This window comes from Podarcis tiliguerta (assembly GCF_965153285.1).
Source record: "Podarcis tiliguerta genome assembly, chromosome: Z".
Lineage (NCBI taxonomy): Eukaryota > Metazoa > Chordata > Lepidosauria > Squamata > Lacertidae > Podarcis > Podarcis tiliguerta.
The window spans coordinates 19,047,931-19,069,696 of NC_139553.1; the positions used below are offsets into that span (position 1 = coordinate 19,047,931).

General features: G+C 45.0%; 1 protein-coding gene across 1 annotated transcript; it reads right to left on the minus strand.

Moving 5' to 3' along the window:
• Positions 1-690: 690 nt before the first annotated feature.
• On the minus strand, positions 691-18,463 carry ARR3 (arrestin 3). Its single transcript, XM_083422785.1, has 16 exons — positions 17,848-18,463; positions 15,412-15,463; positions 14,246-14,276; positions 13,596-13,656; positions 12,828-12,872; positions 11,894-12,093; positions 10,467-10,526; positions 10,084-10,151; positions 8,683-8,818; positions 7,414-7,498; positions 7,226-7,298; positions 6,101-6,238; positions 5,187-5,270; positions 4,085-4,108; positions 3,731-3,787; positions 691-1,838 (listed from the first exon to the last, which is right to left on the minus strand). The coding sequence occupies exons 2-16, from the start codon at positions 15,426-15,428 to the stop codon at positions 1,742-1,744; spliced, it is 1,176 nt and encodes a 391-aa protein (XP_083278911.1). The 5' UTR covers positions 15,429-15,463; positions 17,848-18,463; the 3' UTR covers positions 691-1,741.
• Between the last annotated feature and the right edge of the window lie 3,303 nt (positions 18,464-21,766).

A 21,766-nucleotide genomic window follows, 5' to 3' on the forward strand; every position in this document is an offset into this window, starting at 1 on the left:
AAGCTCTTTCCAGCCTTTTCCACTACCCTAGCAGACAAGAGGCCACACATTTGGTAAGTCAAAAAATGGTTTACTTTGCCAAGAGCCAGATGCAGATGCTTTCCCATACAGTAGTCAGAAAAAGCTGCACAGGCAGTTAAAATGTTGCTTAGTTACAAAATGGTAGAAGTTCCTGAACTATTGGTATAGTAGAGAAAAAACTCCATTGTGGACTGAAACAAAAGAGGCTGGTTAAAGCCATGAATTGCAGGACATTGGACTAGATTATTCTTAGAGCTCACTTCCAACCCTACAGTCCTTTGACTCTATGGCCTTGGGAGGTTGTGGACTCCCTTTCGTTGCAGGTTTTTAAGCAGAGGTTGGATGGCCCCAGGTCAGATATTTTTTCACTATGATTTCTCCAGTGCACGGGGTTGGATTGGATGACCCTTGGGGACCCTTCCAACTCTACAGTTTCTATGATTCTATGAATTCTAGGGGGAGGCCCAAATGTCTTGATACTTTACATGTGCTTTAGTATTTGTTTCCTTAAAAAAAAAATCGTGTGGGTACCAGGATAAAGTGTTAAATGTTTTCGTGGTTGTGATTTGTAAAGGATTGACTTAGTCAAAAATCCGGCACCGCTGCAATCTCAACCCACGTGTTTCAGTCCTGCTCTCTAGACAACAAAGAAACGTGTCCACAAACATAGCTTATTTATTTATGTGTTTATTTTAATTTCACAAAATTTATACACTGCTTGATTGTTTTAAAAAAACAAACAAAGAGAACAAATAGTTGCAATGGGTAAACCGGGAACCTCCATCCTTCAAGGGCAGTCTGAGAGCTTGGCCACACTTTCATTTGACCTGCATTCTGATTGTAGAACCATAGGCTCAGAGAATTATAGAGCTAAAAGGGACCTCCAGGAGTCATCTACTCCAAAGCCATGCAATGTAGGAATCCTTTAATTGTGTAAAAGTTAATTATGGGTCTGAGAGCTTTTCTAGTTAGTCTGGGCCTTGCAAAAACCCAATTGTTGCTGAATTAAGCAAAGCCTCTCTTCAGCTTGTCTACAGAAGATCTGGTTCAGCAGGTCAGCTTGGGGTTTTGTAAGGCCCAGAATGATGAAAAAAGCTCTTGGATCTGAGAGAATAAACTGGTACATGAAATCATCATCAGAACATCAGAAGAGCCTGCTAGATCAGGCCAATGGCTGACCTAGTCCACTATCCTGTCCTCACAGTGGCCAACCAGATTCCCCAACTGAAAAACAGCAAGCAGGATCCAAGCACAAGAGCCCTATGGTTTCCGGGCAACTGGTATTCAGAACCATATCTGCCTCCAGCTGTGGAAGCAGAGCATAGTCGTCATGGCTAGTAGCTCTAAACAGCCATATTCTCCCCCAATGAATTTGTTTAATCTTCTTTTGAAGCCATCCAATTTAGTGGCTATCACTGCCTTCTGTGGAAGAGAGTTCCACAGGTTAACTATGCCCCGCATAAAGAAGGACTTCAAGTACGTGACATGATCAAAATGCAGGCCAAGCGAAAGTGTGGATGAGCAGCAAGACTGAGGACTCAGTGCCACAGCAGTTTGGGGGTTTTGTTTTGAAAGGTGAGAGCAGCAAGCTCAGCAAAAACTACCACATCACAAATGCAATACGTGCTCTAGAGAGAAAACATGTTTCTGCGGGGATGGTGGGGAAGACACATGGGAAGGCTGTCTAAGGTTTCTTGCACTGGTCTGGTGGGTCGTGCCCTTAGCTCTCTTTGTCTTCTTCTTCCTTCTCTTCCTCATCATCCTTCTCCCCTTTGAGCTTTTGGCGAGCAAATTCCTCGATCACAATATCTTCCTCACTGGAAGAAATGAGAGAATGAAACAATGTAGGAAGAGCCTTCCTGAATCAGGCCAATGACCCATCTTAGTCCAGTCAACCTGTTCTCAAAGTAGCCAACCAGATAACTCTTTGGTGGAAACCACCAAGCAGGATCTCAGCACACACATACACCACGCCACCCCCGTGGCTCCCAGCAACTGAGATGCAGAAGCATTGCTGCCTCCAGAAAAAGGTGGAGCTTCCAATGGGAGCAGAGGTTGGTGCCCTTGTCTCCCCACCCCCATTGCCTTTGAGGACATAGAATTGTAGCTTGGAAGGTACCTCCAAGGGCCATCTAGTCCACCCCACCCCCTGCAATTGTGGTGATCTGTTATTCCAACTATGGTCCTCAGCCCCCATCTAATGTTCCCCAGAGGCTCTCTCAGTCAGCTTCCTGGATGCTATTGTTGTTGTTATTCATTTATATTACTTTATTATATATTATTAATAATATATTATTGTATTTAGTAATATAAATAAAATAGTATTGTTAAGATTATTAATTAATATTGATAATAAATTATAGATATTAATATTTTTATTTTATTGCCCATCCTTTACCCTAAGATCCTAAAATCAAACACATCATTGAAAAGTGTTTAAAGCAACTTCCAATAACAATATAAGTAGTGTCCTAAAAATATGCAGCTTGAGTGTCAAGAGCTAAGGCAAAGAGGTGCATCTCTAGCATCCTCTGGAAACTGTGCAATGAAGATGCCAGATGCGCCTCTGCAGGGAGGGAGTTCCTCAAATAGGGGCTGCCACAGAGAAGGCCCTCCACCTGACAGGCCACTCCCCCATCTCTGATGGAGGAGGGGACTATCAAGAAGGCCCCCTCTGCCAATTTCAGCACCCAAGAGGGTCTTTAGGGAAGAAGGTGACATTTCAGGTGGATCTGTCTTTAAGTGACCCCACAAAGAAGTAAAGAAGAACAGCTAGTTACCTCCTTGGAAGAGCAGAACACGTAAGTGCAGATATCCAGGATGAGCCGTTTGCAGGGTAGAAGAGGGAGGGGAAAGAAGGAAAAGGCAAACCGTCAGTTTTCAGATCCTCCACATGCAAAGCCTAAGGAAGGGTCTTGGGGCATCTTCAGAGACATCAAATTTACAGTGAAAAGTTCAGTGGCAGTGAAATGCAGTTTGTGCAGTCAGCTGAGGTTCAATGCATGCAGAAGGAGGAAAGGAACTATTCATGGCATTGGAAGGGCCCCCCAAGGATCATCTATTCCAACCCACTGCAATGCAGAAATCACAGCCAAAATACATTGAGCGGTAGTCAAGAACAGCAGGCACACATATATGAGAACTCATTGATATTTCATATCTCTTGAACAGGCACTCCCTGGAATGTTTAATTTTTCCTTACCTTGGTGTAGCTGTTGACGATTCACACATCAGAGGGAGGGAAGAAAAAAAGAGAGGTGATTAGTCATATTGATAATTATTATTATTGTTCCTAAAGAACCTGAAATAGAAATGAGTGCAAAATGTGTGGCTGTGCATACACTTCCATTTACTCAGCAACCAGTGTGCTGGGCTGGGAATCATAGAACTGTAGAGTTGGAAGGGACCCCAAATGTTCACACGCACCATTAGCCATCCAGTGGTTTCATAAAAAATAATGCATTTTTATGCAGTTGCCTCCAAAGCCACCTTCAATCTGGATTAAGAAAAAGGACAACCCAGCTGTGTTTCAAGATGGTCATGTGTACACAGCCTGCCTAAGAGAATTCTAGGGAGAAGGAGGAAGGTCATGGAATAGGTCCTTAGTGCTTCCATTCAGAAAGACTCTTAGAGAAGAATTTCTGAATGGTGACAAAGCCGTGGGGATGGTTTTATATCTCCCACAAATCTCTTGCACAAAGCCTTTTACTCACAATCATCAGGTTTGGGATGCATCAGGACCACAGGCATCTCCACACCAACATCGCTGAAAAAGAGGAGAGGAGAGAGGACTGAATGGGAGGCGCCTCAGGGAGCAAACAGAAGCTTAGAAGCAGAGAATTCTAGGGGCATCCAAGGACATTCAGTGCAATGCCCGGCAGTGCAGGAATCACAGCTATTTGTTCACACTGTGATTATTTCAAATTGTTCATAATACGTTTCCCTCCCTTAAATCGTTATAATTATTGTTGTTCGTTTTGTATGCTGTGAGAAGCTTTGAGCGCAGTGTGGAAAAGTGGCACACAGATGAGATGATGCCGATGGTCATTAAATTGGGGCTTACCTTGATGTGAGATCTCCCAGGATGCTGCAAAGAGAAGAGGAGATTCAAGGTGGAGGACTGCACAAAGGTGGAAACATTCATTGGGAAGGCTATCCCTCCCGTCCCAGTGTGAGGGCACCCAGGCCAATTCAGAGGGTCTATTGGGAGCCCCTTGGGCTTCCAGTTTTCCACTGCTTAGGGCTTCATGTGAACTCGCAGGCCAAAGGCAGAGCCTGGACCTATCGTTTGGACCTATATAGACTTCAAGAGACACAGAAGAGCATCCTCTTCTCACAGTGGTCAACCAGATGCCCAAATGAGCAATCTGCAAACAGGATCTGAACACAAGGGCCTTCTTTCCTCCTATGGTTTCCAGCAACTCTCATTCAGAAGCATTGCTGCAGAGGCAGATTTAAGGGAGTGTGATTGGTTAGGTTGCACTGGGTGCAGAGCCTCAGAGGTCCTGCACCTATTATTTATAATGGAGTGTGAAAAGGGGAGGGGTACTGAATTTTGGCGTTGTACAGGGTGCTGCTGAAATTTGAGACCCCAAGATCTGCCACTGCATTGCTGTTTCCAGCTGTGGAGCAAGAGCATAGCCATTATGACCAGTAGCCATCAATAGCCCTCTCTTCCTCCATGAATTTGTCTAATCCTCTTTTAAAGCCATCCAAGTTGGTGGCCAGAATTGCCTCCTATGGGAGTTTAGCTAAGAAGAACTTTATTTTATCTGTCCTGAATCTTGCAGCATTTGGCTTCACTGGATATCCACGAGTTCTGGTGCTTTGAGAGAAGGACAAAAACCTTTCTCTCTCTGCTTTCTCCATGCCAGACATATTTCTGTAAACTTACATCATATTGCCTCTCACTCACATTTTCTATAAACTAGTAAGCCCCCAATTCCGCAGCCTTTCCTTACAGGGTTGAGCCAATAAAATGTGTCCTTTATAGGGTGCATCCTCATATCTCTTCAGAAATGCAACATTCCCAAAGGGAGAGAGGAAATCAAATAATTTCAAAAAAAAAATTCACCCTGACCAGGCTAGGCCAAGACTGAGCAGGACAGAATAACAAGGCAACATAACCCAGAAATGATAGTTCCTCCCATAGAAAACATCCTCACCCTCCTCTGGATACCATCAGGTTGACTTTCACTGTGTAGGAAACCAGGATCCCGAGAACCTCCTTGTCCATCCCGGGTCTCAGACTAAGGGAGAGAAAACAGGAGACATTCAAACAAGAGTCACCATAGACAAGAATATCAGAACATAAGAAGAGCCTGGAGGATCAGGCCAGTGGCCCATCTAATCCAGCATTGTCTTCTCACAGTGGAGAACAGATGTCCACTATGGGAAACCCACAAGCAGGATCCGGGCACAAGAGCAATTCTCCCCTCCTGTGGCTTCCCGCAACTCGAATCCAGAAAAATTTCTTCCTCCAACTATAGAGGTAGAACATAGCCATTGTGGCTAGTAACATCAGTAGCCCTTTTCCCATGAATTTGTACACTCCTCTTTTGAAGCCGCCCAGGTTAGTGGCAGTCAAGAGCATGGTTTGTCAATGTGGCACCCACGGGTGTATCTGCAGAGGCCTTTCAAGGTGCTCTCAGGGCCCTGCCACTCTGCTAAAGTGGCTTGGAAGAAGCCTTTTTTGACCAATATTTTGTATTTATTTATTTATCTGTTGCATTTCTATTCTGCCTTTTTCTCTAAGGAACTCAAGGTGGCAACCATAGTTTTCCGTGTTTTCATTTAATTCCCCCTCCAACAACCCTGTGAGGGAAGCTGGGCTTAGAGGCAGTGACTGCCGCTCCCTAAGGACGCAAAGTGAGCTGCATGGCCAAGTGAGGATTTGAACTCTAGTCTCCCAGGCCCTTGTCAGGCACTCTAACCACCACACAAGTGTTTCTCTGGGCCCCAAAAGGTTGGTGACAGCCTCACACTGCAGAGAATGGGCAACACAGAAAAGGAATCAGTTTCTCTCTCAATTCCCTGCCCCTCTCTGGCTTCCAGTATGCTCCTCAGGGTCCAGACTTACACGGTGGTGGAGGCCAGGTTGGTGTCCTCATGCTTGAGCTTCCCATCCAGGGCCAGGCCCCGCTTCTCCCGGTTGTTGTTCAAGCTGGGGGTGATGCTGTATTTTTTGGAGAAGGTGGAGTTGGCAGCCACGTTCTCCCTGCAGAAGGACAGCAATGGAGGAGGTTAGAGCAGCCTACCTTTCCTCAATTTAAAACCACACACCACACCTCAAAAATCTTAGAATCATGGAATCATAGAACTGTAGAGTTGGAAAGGATCCCTAAGGCTCATCTAGTCCAATGGAGGAATCACATCTAAGGATTATTTGTTGTTACAGTGGTTTACAAACTTAATCCTTTCCAGAAGTCCGTTCTTAATCTGAATCCATTCTTAAACAGAGGCGCGCTTTCCCTAATGAGGCCTCCCGCCGCCAGTGCCCTTCCACCATTCAGATTCCATTCTTAGACCGAGGTAAAGTTCGCAAACCGCGACACTACTTTCGGTTTTGCGGAGTTCGTAAACTGAATAGTTCGTAAACAGGACTGTTCTTAAACCGAGGTACCACTGTATTTAAATACAGAAAGTCAGATTTCAGATTGAAAAAGATGAGAGTTGGGGGAAATTGAAATTGGTGTGTCCTTCCATCCCACATTCTGAACAATGAGACCCATCCCCAAGAAGTTGTAGAAGAATTTTTCTCTCCCCCCCCCCACCCCACAAAAATAATAAGAATTAGGGTGGAGAATTTCAAGAGCTCATTTTGCACACAGCTCTAGTACAACCCTCTTGCAACGTAGGCTCATCTGTCTTCCCACCCACCCCTCTCTCCAGTGAAAAGGAACGGCATTATGTGGAGTGAAGTGTTAGACTCATATCCATGTGTAAGTACACAAATTAAACACAGGAAAAGTTGAACTCCTCAGACATTTCTGAGAGAAGTTAACATTTTCACAATGGGTGTGAAAATGATCCTGGGACAGAATTAAAACAAAAGAAGAGACTGACTTCCTCTGTGCCTCATCATCAATTCTTTTGGGGGGGGGGGCACTGATCCAGATTTTTCTCACGAAGACCCAAGACCTTGCACAACTTGAAGACATCTGTGCAAAGACACACTGGTCTGGTTAGAGATCTGTGTGCTTACACGAACTCCTCTGTACAGACAGCCTTGGTGTATTTGTCCAGCGAATATAGAACCACATCTGTGACTTGCTCAACTAAACGGAGAGAGAGAGAAAGAATTATTGAGGTGATAACAGAATCATAGAATTGTAGAGTTAGAATATGACCCTTCCAACCCCCTGCAAAGCAGGGTTCTATTGGTGCCCTTACCTGTTATTTTGATCTTCTTCACAATCTTGTTGGTGGTGTTGTTGATGTTGACATTAACGCCAATTGGATCTCCATGGTAATAAATCTGAAACGACAGGGGGTTGTTGCTGAAGATAGGGGGGGGGAAGGGAAGGAAATCCCAATCTTCTCCTGGACCCACAACTATTTCCACAACTATCTCCTGCGCCATTTTGTGTATTACATCTTGCGATGACTGGATTATTGCTAAAGTCATTGCGGAATGATGCAATACAATTGCTTATGAGAGCAAGGCCTTGTCAGAATATAACCCCTGTGCTCAGAGATCTGCACTGGCTGCTCATTTGCTATGGGGCCACGTTCAAGGTGTTGCTATTAATGTGCAAAACCCTTAATAGCATGGAACCAGTTTACCTGCAATATCACTTTACCTCAGGCATCCCCAATCTGTGGCCCTCCAGATGTTTTGGCCTACAACTCCCATGATCCGTAGCTAACAGGACCAGTGGTCTGGGATGATGGGAACTGTAGTCCAAAACATCTGGAGGGCCAAAGGTTGGGGATGCCTACTTTACCTCATGTATATGCCCACTCAACTGCTTCTGTCTGCATAATTGGCACTGTTAGAGTTGCCACCTAATCCCTGTTCTTCATTTGTAAGACATTGGTCTTTTAGTGTGGCAGCACTTTAACTCTGGAACTTCCTGCCTATTGACATCATGAAAGCACCTTCACTGTACCCTTTTCAGCACCTGCTAAAAACCGTTTTGCTTAGGCAAGCCTGTCCACATGTTTAGAATGTTGGTGTCTGCTTTAATCTGTTTTTACTTAATTGCTGGTTTTATCTTCTGAATGTTTTATAGAGTTGCTTTTACTGATTAAAATTTATTGTTTTATCTTTTTCATGAACTGCTCTGAAGGGTGTGCTGTTGTTGTTGTTTTTAAAAAAAAACCCAGAAGTGTATAATTTTTTTTTTGAAATAAATAAATAAATGACGAAATTGAGCAGAAAGGCCACACGTTTGGCCAAATTAACTGACTGCAAATCAAGGTGTGGTTAAGCAATGGACCTGTAGAAGTAGAAGGTACTATGACTTCCCTTGGTTTAGACTTCTGTTGATGCAGCTTAGAACTGCATTAGGTTTTGTTTTTGTTTTGTTTTTGCAGCTGCTTCACATTTTTGGCTCACTTAAAGGGTCAATAATGTCTCACCAAGCGTGGGGCCCCCCGGAGCAGAGAGACTTGGTGGAGGGCAGAGAATGCCTCAAAAGACCAACACGCAACACGCACCTCCTTATCCAGAGAGGCCTCCAGGTGCAAAGGCTTATCCGACATCATGAACTGCCTGGTGGTCTCCGACTTTGGGGCTGGGCCTGTCTGGGCAGGTGCAAACTGGACCTTCCGAATCACCAGCCTCACCGAATTTCTGCACAGAGAAGACGTGTGTTATTTGAGAGAGGCATTTACCTCTTCCATAGAACTGCAGAGCTGGAAGAGACTCCAAGGGTCATCTAAGCCAACTCTCTGCAATGAAGAAATTGCATCCAGCTCTTCCAAGAAGAAGCTAGTGGGAGGCAGGTGCTTTCATCAATTCCAGAAATCCTCCCTCCAAGTTCAGTAGAAATTAAGAAGAGGCCAAAGATCAGGCCAAAAGGGACCCAGTATCCTCTCATCACAGGGGTTGACCAGATGCCCCAGTGGGAAGCCTCCAAACAGGATCCAAGCACAAGAGCAATTCTCCCTTCCTGTGGCTTCCAGCAAGGGTTCCTAACATATTAAAAGGTAAAGGGACCCCTGACCATTAGGTCCAGTCGTGACCGACTCTGGGGTTGCGGCGCTCATCTCGCTTTATTGGCCAAGAGAGCCAGCATACAGCTTCCGAGTCATGTGGCAAGCATGACTTAGCCGCTTCTGGTGAACCAGAGCAGCGCACGGAAACGCCTTTTACCTTCCTGCTGGAGTGGTACCTATTTATCTACTTGCACTTTGACTTGCTTTTGAACTGCTAGGCTGGCAGGAGCAGGGACCGAGCAACGGGAGCTCACCCCGTCGCGGGGATTTGAACCGCCGACCTTCTGATCATCAAGTCCTAGGCTCTGTGGTTTAACCCACAGTGCCACCCGCGTCCCTGCCCATAAAACATATAAATATATATAATCTATATTGCTAGAGAATCAGTGTGGTGGAGTGGTTAGTGTGTTGGATAAGGACCTGGGAGAGCCAGGTTCAAATCCCCCACCACTTGGCCAGGAAGCTCACTGGGTGACCTTGGGAGTCAGCGACCGTCTTTCAGCTTAATCTACCTCATAGGGCTGTTGTGAGCAAAAAAGTGGGAAGGGGAGGGATGGGGAGGAGAACTATGGACATAACCTTGAGCTCCCTGGAGAAAAAGTTGGGATATAAATGCAGTGAATAATAATAATAGATTACAATAATAGATTGCAAACTGTCTTATTTTCCTTGTTGGTTTTACATAAGTGGATCTCAGAGCCTTTTCCTGGAATCATAGAACTGCAATGTTGGAAGGGACACCCAGGGTCCTCTGATCCATCCCCCTGCAATGCAGGAACCCCCAGCTAAATGGCCCTCCAGCCAGTCTTTCTGTTCTTTGCATCATTTATTTTCAGCTGAAGAGCAAACTAAAAATGCTTTGAATAAATGAGTAACTGTTGAAACTTATGCTGGGGTTACCTCTTGTGAATTTTCTCCTCCAGGTTTTCAGCACAGAATCCTTTGACCTCAAAGTCGACCCCACAAGACTGAGGAAAATGCAGAAGAAAGTTGGTTAGAGATTAAGGGTGGGTCATTCCTCTGGAATACTAATTGCAATTCTTGATACAAACACAACCAAGTCCTGAAGTGCCTTAAAAGGCTCATGGTTTTGAGGACAGAAAGCCATCCCATCGGGGTTCATAGAAAAGGGTTCGTAGAACCATAGGATCGTACAGTTGGAAGGGATCCCTGAGGGTCATCTAGTCCAACCCCCTGAAGTGCAGGCATCACAGCTAAATTGAGATATGCTTTAATTTCCATTTGCTTTCCAGGTTTCTTGGATGCTTTCACACACAGCTCACCTTTCCAGCATCATCTGGTCCTGGCTGGAGGGTGACAGAACAGGGGAGGTTGGTTGCCATCTAGAGAGAAAATAAATAATATTTTATTCCCTTTTAATGTCTACGCTTTTCTAAAAAGCAGTTTTTCTTCTGGAGCTGCTTGTCCCAAATGACGTGTTGGGCTGGCTGGGGTAGGAGGCAGTACGAGGATTACCGTCCACATTTGGAATATTCCACATTTGGAATATACTATGTCAGTGGCGTAGCGTGGGTTGTCAGCACCCGGGGCAAGGCAAGTAATTTGTGCCCCCCCCCCTGCTGCACTGTCCCTCCCCCAGATAGTCCCTCGCTCTCTCTCCGCACCGCACCGCATGCCTGGCACACCCCCCTCCACAGTGGGCGGCGACCCGGCGGCTCGGATCGGATTCGCACAGCCAGCACTGCAGTGAGAGAGAGTGAGTGAGCCAGGTAGGGGCAGAGAGCTGTGAGTGCGAGCGCGCCCCCCCAGATGTTGCGCCCGGTGCGGCTGGCCCCCCCTGCACCCCCCACGCTACGCCACTGTACTGTGTGCAACCCTGGTTGCCTCTCCTCAAAAAGGAGGTCGTAGAGTTGAAAAAGGTGCAAAAGAGGGTACCTCAGCTGATCAAGGGGGTGGAGCGACTCCCCTATGAGGGAAGGTTGCAGTGTTTGGGACCTTTCAGTTTGGAGAAAAGGCAAGTAAGAGGGGACATAATTGAAGTTTGTAAACTGGTACATGACATGGAGAAAGTGGATAGAGAAAAGTTCTTCTCCCTCTCTCATAACGCTGGAAGTCGTGAGCATCCAATGAAGCTGAATGTTGGAAGTTTCAGGACAGATTAAAGGAAAGAATTTCCTCCTGCAGGTGACAGCAATGGCCACCAACCTGGATTGGACAAATTCATGGAGCGCTATTGATGGCAATTAGCCACGATGGCTATGCTCTGCCACCACAGTTGGAGGCAGCAATGCTTCTGAATGCCAGTTGCTGGAAACCCTAGGAGGGGAGAGGGCTCTTGTGCTCAAATCCTGCTTGAGGTATTCCCTTTGGGGCACCTGGTTGGCCACTGTGAGAAGCTGGAGGCTGGAGTCTAGGTGGGCCCCTGGCCTGACCCAGCAGGGCTTTTCCTACATTCACCTTTCCTCCCAAGGAACCCATGTTGGCATATATGGTTCTCCGCCTTTCTCACAACAACCCTGTGAGGTGATGTTTGTTAGCCTAAGAGGCAGTGCTGGTTTCCCAAAAGAGACCAATGTGACAACAGGTTGATAGACCAGGTGGGCCCCTCTTGGCCTGATCCAGCAGTGCTCTTCTTATGTATTTATGTATACATATAATCATGTTTTTAGGATATAAAAACAATGACTCCATTGAGGGGGGAAAGATGGGGGTCTTGCACAGGGAAGAGGAAGATGCATCAAAGGTGTACCTCAAAGGTGAAGGGGTAAGCATGTTCCCCCAGCTTTTTCATCAGCTTGTCCTGCAAAGGAGTAAGCGTCTTGGGGGCCTGGTCAGGCACAGGAGGGTACATCTGGGCAGTGAGGACATAGATGTCCTTCCGGAAGGTGAGCCCAATAACGTCCAGGTCGTCGCGGCCATAGCGGAATGCACAGGTCAGTGTCACGTACACTGTGGGGGAGGGGGCAGCAGGATGGAGAGAGGAAAAGAGAAGGAAGACATGGGGAGTTGGGAGTTGAGAAAGGACAGCAGGGGCAGAGGGAAGAGAGATGATGGTTAGTTTAGAGAAAGTTTCTGAATTCAGATTGTAAATTAAATCTAAAACACGATTCGTACATGAGCAGATCTAATGTGCTATGTGTATGTGTGTTTTCGTTTGAAGATTAATCCTACAATCTAACAAAGGAAGAACCACAGAAATGTAGAGTTGGAAGGAACCCCGAGAGTCATCTAGTCCAACCTCATGCAATGCAGGAATCAGAGCTACAAGAATCCTTGGCATCCAATGGGCACCCAACCTCAGTTTAAAACCTCCAATGAAGGGAGAGTCCATCACCATACAGGGGAGTTTGTTCCACTGTCAAATGGCTCTTACTGCCAGAAAGCTTTTCCTGATGTTTAATTGGAATCTCCTTTACTGGCACTTGAAGCTATTGATTTGGGTCCTCCCTGCTGGAGCAGCAGACAACAATATTTATATCATTTTGCCCACTTTAAGCTTCTAAATAGCACCAGAGGCAATAAGCGTGGGAGGGAGGAAGAGGGAGGGCTGAGCAGAGTTGCCTTGAACTAAGCCAGCGATTTCTGGGATAAAGTCTTTCCCAAATAGTCCTGTGTTTGCAATGAAAATCATTACAAAATTGTCCCAAGCTAAAATTGGAAAAACATGAAAATGAGAAAATTACCTTTCCGGTCTTTCAGGTACTCTGGGTCAACCAAGACAATCCCATCTGCAAATACATGTAAAAGAAAATTGGATCAACAAGGAGGGAGAGGTGGATTGTAGAATCATAGAATTGTAGAGTTGGAAGGGACCCCAGGGGTTGTGTAGCCCAACCTTGTAAAGGTAAAGGGACCCCTGACCATTAGGTCCAGTCATGGCCGACTCTAGAGCTGCACCGCTCATCTCACTTTATTGGCCGAGGGAGCCGGCGTACAGCTTCCAGGTCATGTGGCCAGCTTGACTAATCTGCTTCTGGTAAACCAGAGCAGCGCACGGAAATGCTGTTAACCTTCCCACCGGAGCGGTACCAATTTATCTACTTGCACTTTGACGTGCTTTTGAACTTCTAGGTTGGCAGGAGCAGGGACCGAGCAATGGGAGCTCACCCCATCGAGGGGATTCGAACCGCCGACCTTCTGATCGGCAAGAGGGGATTCGAACCGCCGACCTTCTGATCGGCAAGACCCGCGTCCCTTAGCCCAACCTTGTACAAGGCAAGAGTTCTATGATCTACAGGCAATAGAATTTTAGATTGGGAAGGGAACCAAGGGCCACGTACATGCCTGCAATGCAGGAATCACAGCTAAAAAAGCCCTGACAGATTGGTACTCAAGTTGGAGCTTAATGCCCCCCCCCCAAGTCATCAGGTAGACAGGCAATGTCATCAACCACCACCATCTTTCCAGCTGAAATCCAGATGACTCAAGGGGATAGAAAGAAAACCACTCACCAACGGGTTCCACAGAATCCACATGGTCCACAAAATCTCTTTTCCCCAGGTAGATGGATAGCTAGATGGGCAGGAGGAGGGGGGAAAGTGTTTGATCAGCTAGCAAATTGAGTCTTATGGCATCTTACAGCCTTCAAAATAAGGCAGGTCCTAACAACATACACCCCAACGGCAATGAAGCACACTTCAGCATCCTCCAGAAGCTGTGCAATGAAGATGCCTGATGTACCCTTGGGGGGAGGGGGACTAAGGGGCTACACAGAGAAGGGCCCCCCCCCAGCCTCTGAGGGTGGAGATGCTACCAAGAGGGCCCCTACCAAGACTTCCAAAGCTCAAATATTTCTTTATGGCACATCGATTTCAGAATCAGTGAATCAGAGAGTTGGAAGCATAGGAGCCAACTCCTAGGGGCCATGGGGGTGTCAGCCCCCACTATAAAATATTTGAGAGGGTCAGGCTCCCGCAAAGTTGATGGGCATTCCCATTCAAATGGTGTGTGGGCACTGTGTCATGTGATCGATTATGCAGGGTGGGGTGGGGCTCACCTGGGCCCCCACAATATTTTATTCAAGTTGGCGCCCCTGGTTGGAAAAGACCCAACCCCCTGCAATGCAAGAATAAAATAATACATATTTGCACGGTGATCTTACCTTTCCATTGGGGCAGGTCTTCTTGTACACTCTGCCAACAAAAGTATAGGGAAGGGAATGAACTCAAACCATTTTTTTAAAAATAAAGTATTCCATTAAGTACTGTGCTGCATATATTTCTCTAATCAAGATATTCAGGCTAAGGCTAATGAACAGAAAGGAGACAGCAGAAGACCAACTTCCTTGGTAGTTCTAGAAGTCCTAGAAGTATAGAGTTCGAAGGGGTCATCTAGCTCAACCCCCCCTGCAACACCATTTTTGTCTGCCTGATTTTAAATGAAACCTAGCAAACAGAGGTTGGACTAGACGGCCCTCTGGGGTCCTTGCAACCCTAAGGTTCTGTGGCCAGAAGAATGTGAGCAAGTGCAATAGGGTGCTTTTGTTTGGAGGCTGCCGAAATACATACTCTGAGCGTGTCTGAGTGTGTATGTTTGCATGGGATTTCTTGAGAAATGTCTGCTCAAGATGACTAGCATAAATTAATTAATGGTTGTTGTTTTTTTGTTTGGAAAAAGATCATAGGGCGCTGCCTTACACCATTGGTCCATCTAGCTCACTATTGTCTACACTGACCGGCAGCTCCTCTCCAGGGTTTCAGGCAGGGCTCTCTCCCAACCCTCCCTGGAGATGCCATCAGGGATTGAACCTCAGGCATTCTGCATGCAAGGGCCCCTGGGAAGCTGACTTATAGTGATTCAGACTATTGCTCCACCCGGTTCAGTATTGTCTGCACTGACTGGCAGCAATGGCTCTCCAAAGTTTCAGGCCAAGGATTTTCCTAGGCCTGCCTGGGGTTTCTCTTTCCCACTGAGCGACAGTCCTCGCCTTCAAAGTGCCATAAGATTCTAGTCCTCATGGCTCTGTGTAAAAGGCAACATCAGAAGCTGCCTTCTTCCTGTGAGTAAGACCCATCACTACATGTACCTTAGTGTTGTCTACATTGACTGGCAGGAGCAATTCAGGGCTTGGGGGGGTAGTCTCTCCTAGCCCCACCTGGTAGGGACTGAGCCTGGGATCTTCTCCTGGGTGAAAAGCTAAACATAGGTGAGATCCAAGTTGGGACACCCCCTCCACCATCCTACTGGGTCCAAGGTGAGTCTGATGGGGTGAAAATGAGCCCAAATGAGCTTGGTCTTTTCACATCTAGCAGGCAAAAGTTGACTTACTTTGACCCATCAGCCATATCCAATTAGTGTAGCAGAAGCAGCAGAAGCAGAACTGTGGAAGAAATTGAAAGGCTAAGTTAGCTGTATGGCAAAGGAAGGATTGCCCTTAGCCTTTTTAGTGCCACAGGACAAAAAATGGGATTTGCCTCCTCCACTTGCATCCTGCTTCCCTGTCCGCAAAGTCCTATGTTATAGAATCATAGAAATGTAGAGTTGGAAGGGACCCCAAGGGTCATCTAGTTCAACCCACTGCAATGCAGGAATCACAGCTCAATAATCCCTTAGAGATGGCCATCCAACCTCTGCTTTAAAATCTCCAGTGAAGAAGAGTCTGCCACCTTCAGAGGTTGTTCATTCCACTGTTGAAAAGTTCTTACCACCAGAAAGTTCTTCCTAAGTTTTAGCCGCAATCACTTTTCTTGTCCTTCGAAGCCATTGGTTTGGGTCCTTCCCTCTGGACCAAAAGGAAACAAGCTTGCTCCATCTTCCATGTGAAAGCCCTTCAGATATTTGAAGGTGAGCATCATATCTCCTCTCCGTCTTCTCTTCTCCAGGCCAAACATACTCAATTCCCTCCACCGTTCCTCACAAGGTTTGGTTTCCAGACCCTTGATCATCTTGGTCACCCTCCTTTGCACACCCTCTAGCTGGCCAATATCCTTCTTAAATTGTGGTGCCCAAAACTGGACACAGGTCTTCATTTGAGGTCTGACCAAGGCAAAGCAGGTCTATTACTTCCCTTGATTTGGACACTCAACTTTTCTTGATGCTGCCTAGAATGGCATTAGCTTTTTTTGCTGCTGCACTACACTGTTGCCTCAAGCTAAGCTTGCTGCCTACTCAGACCCCTAGATCCTTTACTCATCTCTTCCTATGGGGCGCCCCTTAACATTTGGCTGCACATTTGGTTATTCCTGCCAAAGTGTAGAATGTTCTGCTGATGTAGCCTTGAACTGCATTAGCACGGTTACATCACATGGTTGATGCTCATGCTAAGTTTGTAGTCTGCTAAGACCCTGAGATCCTTTTCACATGGACTGTTGTGTCTGTATTTGAGGTGCCCAACTTTAACCTGGGAATTAAAGAGTAAGTATATATCTTTAATCAGTAGAGTTTCTGCAAGATTAACAGGGATGAGCCCAGCTCTTTAAGCAGGTCAATCCTAACAAGCTGGGAGCCTACTAGCAGGTGTCACAACGAGGGGCCCATTTATGCAGCTACAACAAAGACATCCCTCAACACTGGCAAAGCAGCTGTGCATTGCCATTGACCATTTCAATGTAGTCTGCGCTGAAATTCCGAACTCTGAAAAAACGAATAGCTTACAGTGCGGTTATTGATGGTATAGTGAGCATTATTTTATAGAATCTCTCACAAGGGGCTTGGATACTATCAACCTTAAAACTCTAAAGTAATAATGATTTTAAAAAATATTTCTAACTTTAATATAGACCAAAGTATGTCAGCGACTTGGAGGTGCAAATGAACTTTCATTTTCTTTTCAAAAAGAAACTTTCATAAGCCTTTGTCTGGCTGTCTGGCTGTCTGACTGTCGGTCTGCCAATCAATCATCTATCTGTCAGTCTATATCTATCTATCTATCTATCATCTATCTATCTATCTATCATCTATCTATCTATCTATCATCTATCTATCTATCTATCTATCTATCTATCATCTATCTATCTATCTATATCTATCTATCATCTATCTATCTCTATCTATCTATCTATCTATCTATCATCATCTATCATCTATCATCTATCATCTATCTATCTATCTATCATCTATCTATCTATCTATCTATCATCTATCTATCTATCTGTCTGTCATCTATCTATCATCTATCTATCATCTATCTATCATCTATCTCTACTGTCTGTTAGGCATGTCTGTTTGTCTATACATATTTGACAGACATTCTATGTATCTATCTTGTCAGTCTATCTATCACCTGTTCGTCTATCTGTCTATTTGTCTCACTTTCTATCTGTTGGTCTATTGGTCAGCTAGTCTAGCTATTAATCAACTATCCATCTATCTATCTATCATCTATTTATCTATCTATTTATCTATCTATCTATCAGTCAAGGAATCAATCAATCACCTTCTGGTGCCTATATGCCAGCTGAAAAGCGAGATGAGCACCGCACCCCATGGTCGCCTTTGACTGGACTTAACTGTCCAGGGGTCCTTTACCTTTCTCAACTTTTACCATTTAATCTTTTATTTGTCATCTATCGTTACAATTATTCTCTCTGTTTATAGACATTATAAAATGAAACAATCAAACTTTTTTTAAAAATAATTTTCTGGAGCCAGATATATTCATCTAGTTTAGCTTTTAGTACTCAGAGAGAGACAGCCCCTAAATTCCTCTGAGCTCTGCTGGTCACTGGAGTAAAAGAAAAAGAAGGTCCATCCAAGATGCCTTACCTGAAATCAGGAGAGTCTCTCGAGGTCCACACACCTCTTTACACCAATCCTGGAAGGCTCCTGACTATTGCACCGGGGCTTTTTATAACCCCATTGTGGTCCCTCCTCCATTCATTGGGGGTGTAAAGTGTGTGCTTATTTTTGAGGCCAGAATCCTATTAGACTATTAGTTAAGGGGACTCTGGTTGAGTAACAGAGTGGGCTATAAATACGTTTTCTTTGGGAAGACGATTACAGGGATTGAGGAAGCAGGCTCAAGCACCAAGATTAGCCAGGCACAACGGTGCCTGAGATCAAGCCATCGATGTGGGTGTTCTTACTATACAGATGGCATCACCCTACTTTGAAAATGTCCAAAATGTTCTCTTCTATATCACTTAATTGCCAGAGGGGATGCAATAAACTTGGTGGGTATTCTAATTTATGGTGGGGACGTACACATGTGCAAGATTTGGGGGATTTAATGTTGATGGGAATGATAAATATTCCTGAACTATAGTTGTCCAAAATTAATATAACCGAATATTAGTTATGATGCCTGTGTCAAAAGAACAGGTCTTATCTGACGTCTGGGTACCTCAAAGAGCCATTGCAACAATGGGAAATATTACACTGGACACTTGGTACCACTTGCTCTAGAACAGAGCTGTGGTGGGGGGAAATGACACATAATTTGAGATTTCAGTGAGGACTAAAACCTCCAGACACTTTTCATATGATTTGGCATTCCTTTTTGGCATATAATGCAGCCGAACATCAGTTTCAAGACAACCCTTGTCACAAGCCTGGCAAATCTGGAATAATCAGATAATGCTGATCATATTTGCTTGGATTTTGTTGCTTCCTCTCATATGTAACTGTACAGTGCAGGGGTAGTCAACCTTTTTATACCTACGGCCCACTAATGCATCTTTCTTGATGGTAAAATTTCCTTACCGCCCACCAGTGCTCGATGGGAGGAGGATTCAGCTTGTGCCATAGAACCCCCTACCGCCCACCTAGAATCCCGAAACTCCCACTAGTGGGTGGTAGGGACCAGGTTGACAATCTCTGTTTTAAGCAGAGGTTGGATGACCACCTGTCAGGGACTCCTAAGCTGTGATTCCTGCATTGCAGGGATTGGACAAGATGACCCTTGGGATCCCTGCCAATCCAATGATTCCACCACTCTGTTATTCTATCCTGCTCTTCCTCCCAAAGGGCATCAAACAACAAGCAATAAACCATAAAAACACATATGGAAAACTGCTCAGATGCCTTCACGTTTTGCCAACGTTTTTGAAATGATGGGAGAGTGAAAATGGGTTCCTTGAAAAGTATCTGCTCTAGCTCCTAGTAATAATACCCACTCTGCTGAGGATATATCCTGCCAAGTCTCTTATCTCTGTGTTTTGTGTCCCTCATGCCTCTGCGGGATTATCTCTGAGGCCACGGCGCAGCTGAGCATCAATGTGCAGTGTGTCAATGGGGTCAGCCTGCTTCTATCCATAATGAGACTGATCCCAGGCATCTCCATCTTCTGTGTGTGTGTGGGAGGGGGTCCTGTCCTTCACCCTGGCTTGTCTTCTTGAAGAATTTCTGCCCTTACCTTCTGCATTTGGTACTATGAGTTAGGTGGACCAAGATGGCAAGTAGGATCTATCAGCAAGTGTCATTCTGCAGTTAGAGGGTCATACGAGGACATGCAAGATATCATGGTTTGAATCCCCACACAACTGTGAAGCTCACTTGGGTGACCTTGGAGGCTAGTCACTGTCTCTCAGCCCAACCTACGTTGCATACTTGATGAAATGTGGAGAGAACTATTTATGCCATTTCAAGCTCCTTGAAGAAAAAAGGCAGCGTAGAAATGGAATAAGCAAATGCAGGAGTGGTATCTATTTCTTCATTCTGTTTATTTTATTTTTATTTCAAATGTATAAATTTTAACAAGGGATGAATTTTTGCATACAAGCAAGAAAGCAACAACAAAACAACAAAAATGCACTAAAATCATATGGAATGTAGCATCTGGTGGGAGAAGACAAAATGACTGCAATGTTTTCCATGCAAAGATGCATTTCCTTAAAATAATCATGCAGAATGCTCTTACACACAATAATAAGACTTTGCCTGAAGCCTTGTGCCGACGTACTTAGTGGTATGTCCGAGGCCGGATTTAGATTTGATGAGGCCCTAAGCTACTGAAGGTAATGGGGCCCTTTATATGTCCAGCTGTCCTTTGTCAACAACAAATTGTCCCTGTTGTTTTTTGTTGTTGAATATATTCTATATGGTAATTTATGAACCTAATAGGTATCTAAAGCCATTTGCACATAACAAACTATGTGTCTTATCAAAGTAATTGTTGAACTGAAATACAATTAAGAAGAAGTATATTCATAGTGAAATAATTTTTGTTGGGGGGCAAGCAAGTGAGTGGGGCCCTAAGCTATAGCTTGTTTAGCTTATACACAAATCCGGCACTGGGCATGTCCCATTAAGCTCAATTGGATTTACTTCTGAGTAGACATAAAGAGGATCAGGCTATTAGGCTGCAGTCCTATGACACTTACTTGGGAGGAAGCATCAATGAATTCAGCAGGGTTGATTTAGAAGTAAATATAAGTAGGATCTGGGTAGGCTCATCTAAACAAGAGTGTTTTCAGCATGTGTCCATATCAGTAGGCAAGGAATTCTGAGGTGTAGGTGCTGCCACATTAATGATCGAATTCTTACAAATGCAGAAGGTAGAAATGTAAACAGACATTGCTTTGTGTATCTGTCACATTCAGCACCTTTTCTGTTGCCCTGCAGTTCATCAGCCAAATGAATGAATGAATGAATGAATGAATGAACAGGGAGTTAACACAACTGTTTTCCTTGCTTTGCAACTACTAGCAGTCCAGCAGAAATATGAAGAACATATAGAATCATAGAACTGCAGAGTTGGAAGGCACACCCAAGGGTCATCAAGTCCAACCCCCTGCAATGTGATGCCCAATGAATTACAATGCTGTTTTGGAGAAACATGGAGATCTCTGGAGGATGGACTCAGTTGGTCTGAAACACTTGCCTCTACTTAAGCCACCATTATTCAGAGAGTTTCCTTGGCCAGCCCTCCCAGTGTGAGCCCATCATTGATGTGAAGAACTTGGTAAGCTGAACCGCTGGGCCCTTGAGCACGTTGCCCAGAGGTAGGACTCCTGATCCCATAATTGTTCACTCCAGAGCAGCTTAAGGTCGGCAGATTAGCCGCAGCTATTTCTGTCAAGGTTAAGGGATGCAACGAACTTGCTTGTTTCAAGAAACACGCTCACTCCAACCAGCCTTCGCTTAAACAGAAAGTTTGTTGTTCAGTTTTCTGCAAACTGCTCTGAAAGCCTTTTCTCGCTAAAGGAATACAGTTGTATTAATGACAACTGCAGCCGGCTAAAGAAAGAGCTTTGATTAAAGCAATTAAACAGAAGCTATGGATGAAATGAAAGGTAAGGAGAGCCATAGGTACTAAGATTTCTCGGAGGAAAAATGAGTGGTGGTTGCAAAAATGAGCCACCAGCAACTATGAAGTCTTCCTCTCTAAGAAATCATAGAATTGCAGAATTGGAAGGGACTCCAATTCAAGATGACCCTTGAGTCATCTAGTCCAATTCCTGCAATGCAGAAACCACAATTAAAGAATCCCTTGCAAACGGCTATCCAACTTCTGCTTTAAACCCCCCAACAAAGGAGAGTCCACAACTTTTTGAGGGCATCCTCTCCACTGTCTAATGGCTGTTCTTCTGTCAGAAAGTTCTTCCTAATGTTTAGTTGGAATCCCATTTCTTATCATTTCAATCCATTGGTTTGGGTCCTCCCCCCTGGAGCAGCAGAAAACAAGCTGGCTCTGTCTTCTCTATAACAACCCTTCAGGAATTTGAAGATGGCTCTCATGTCACCT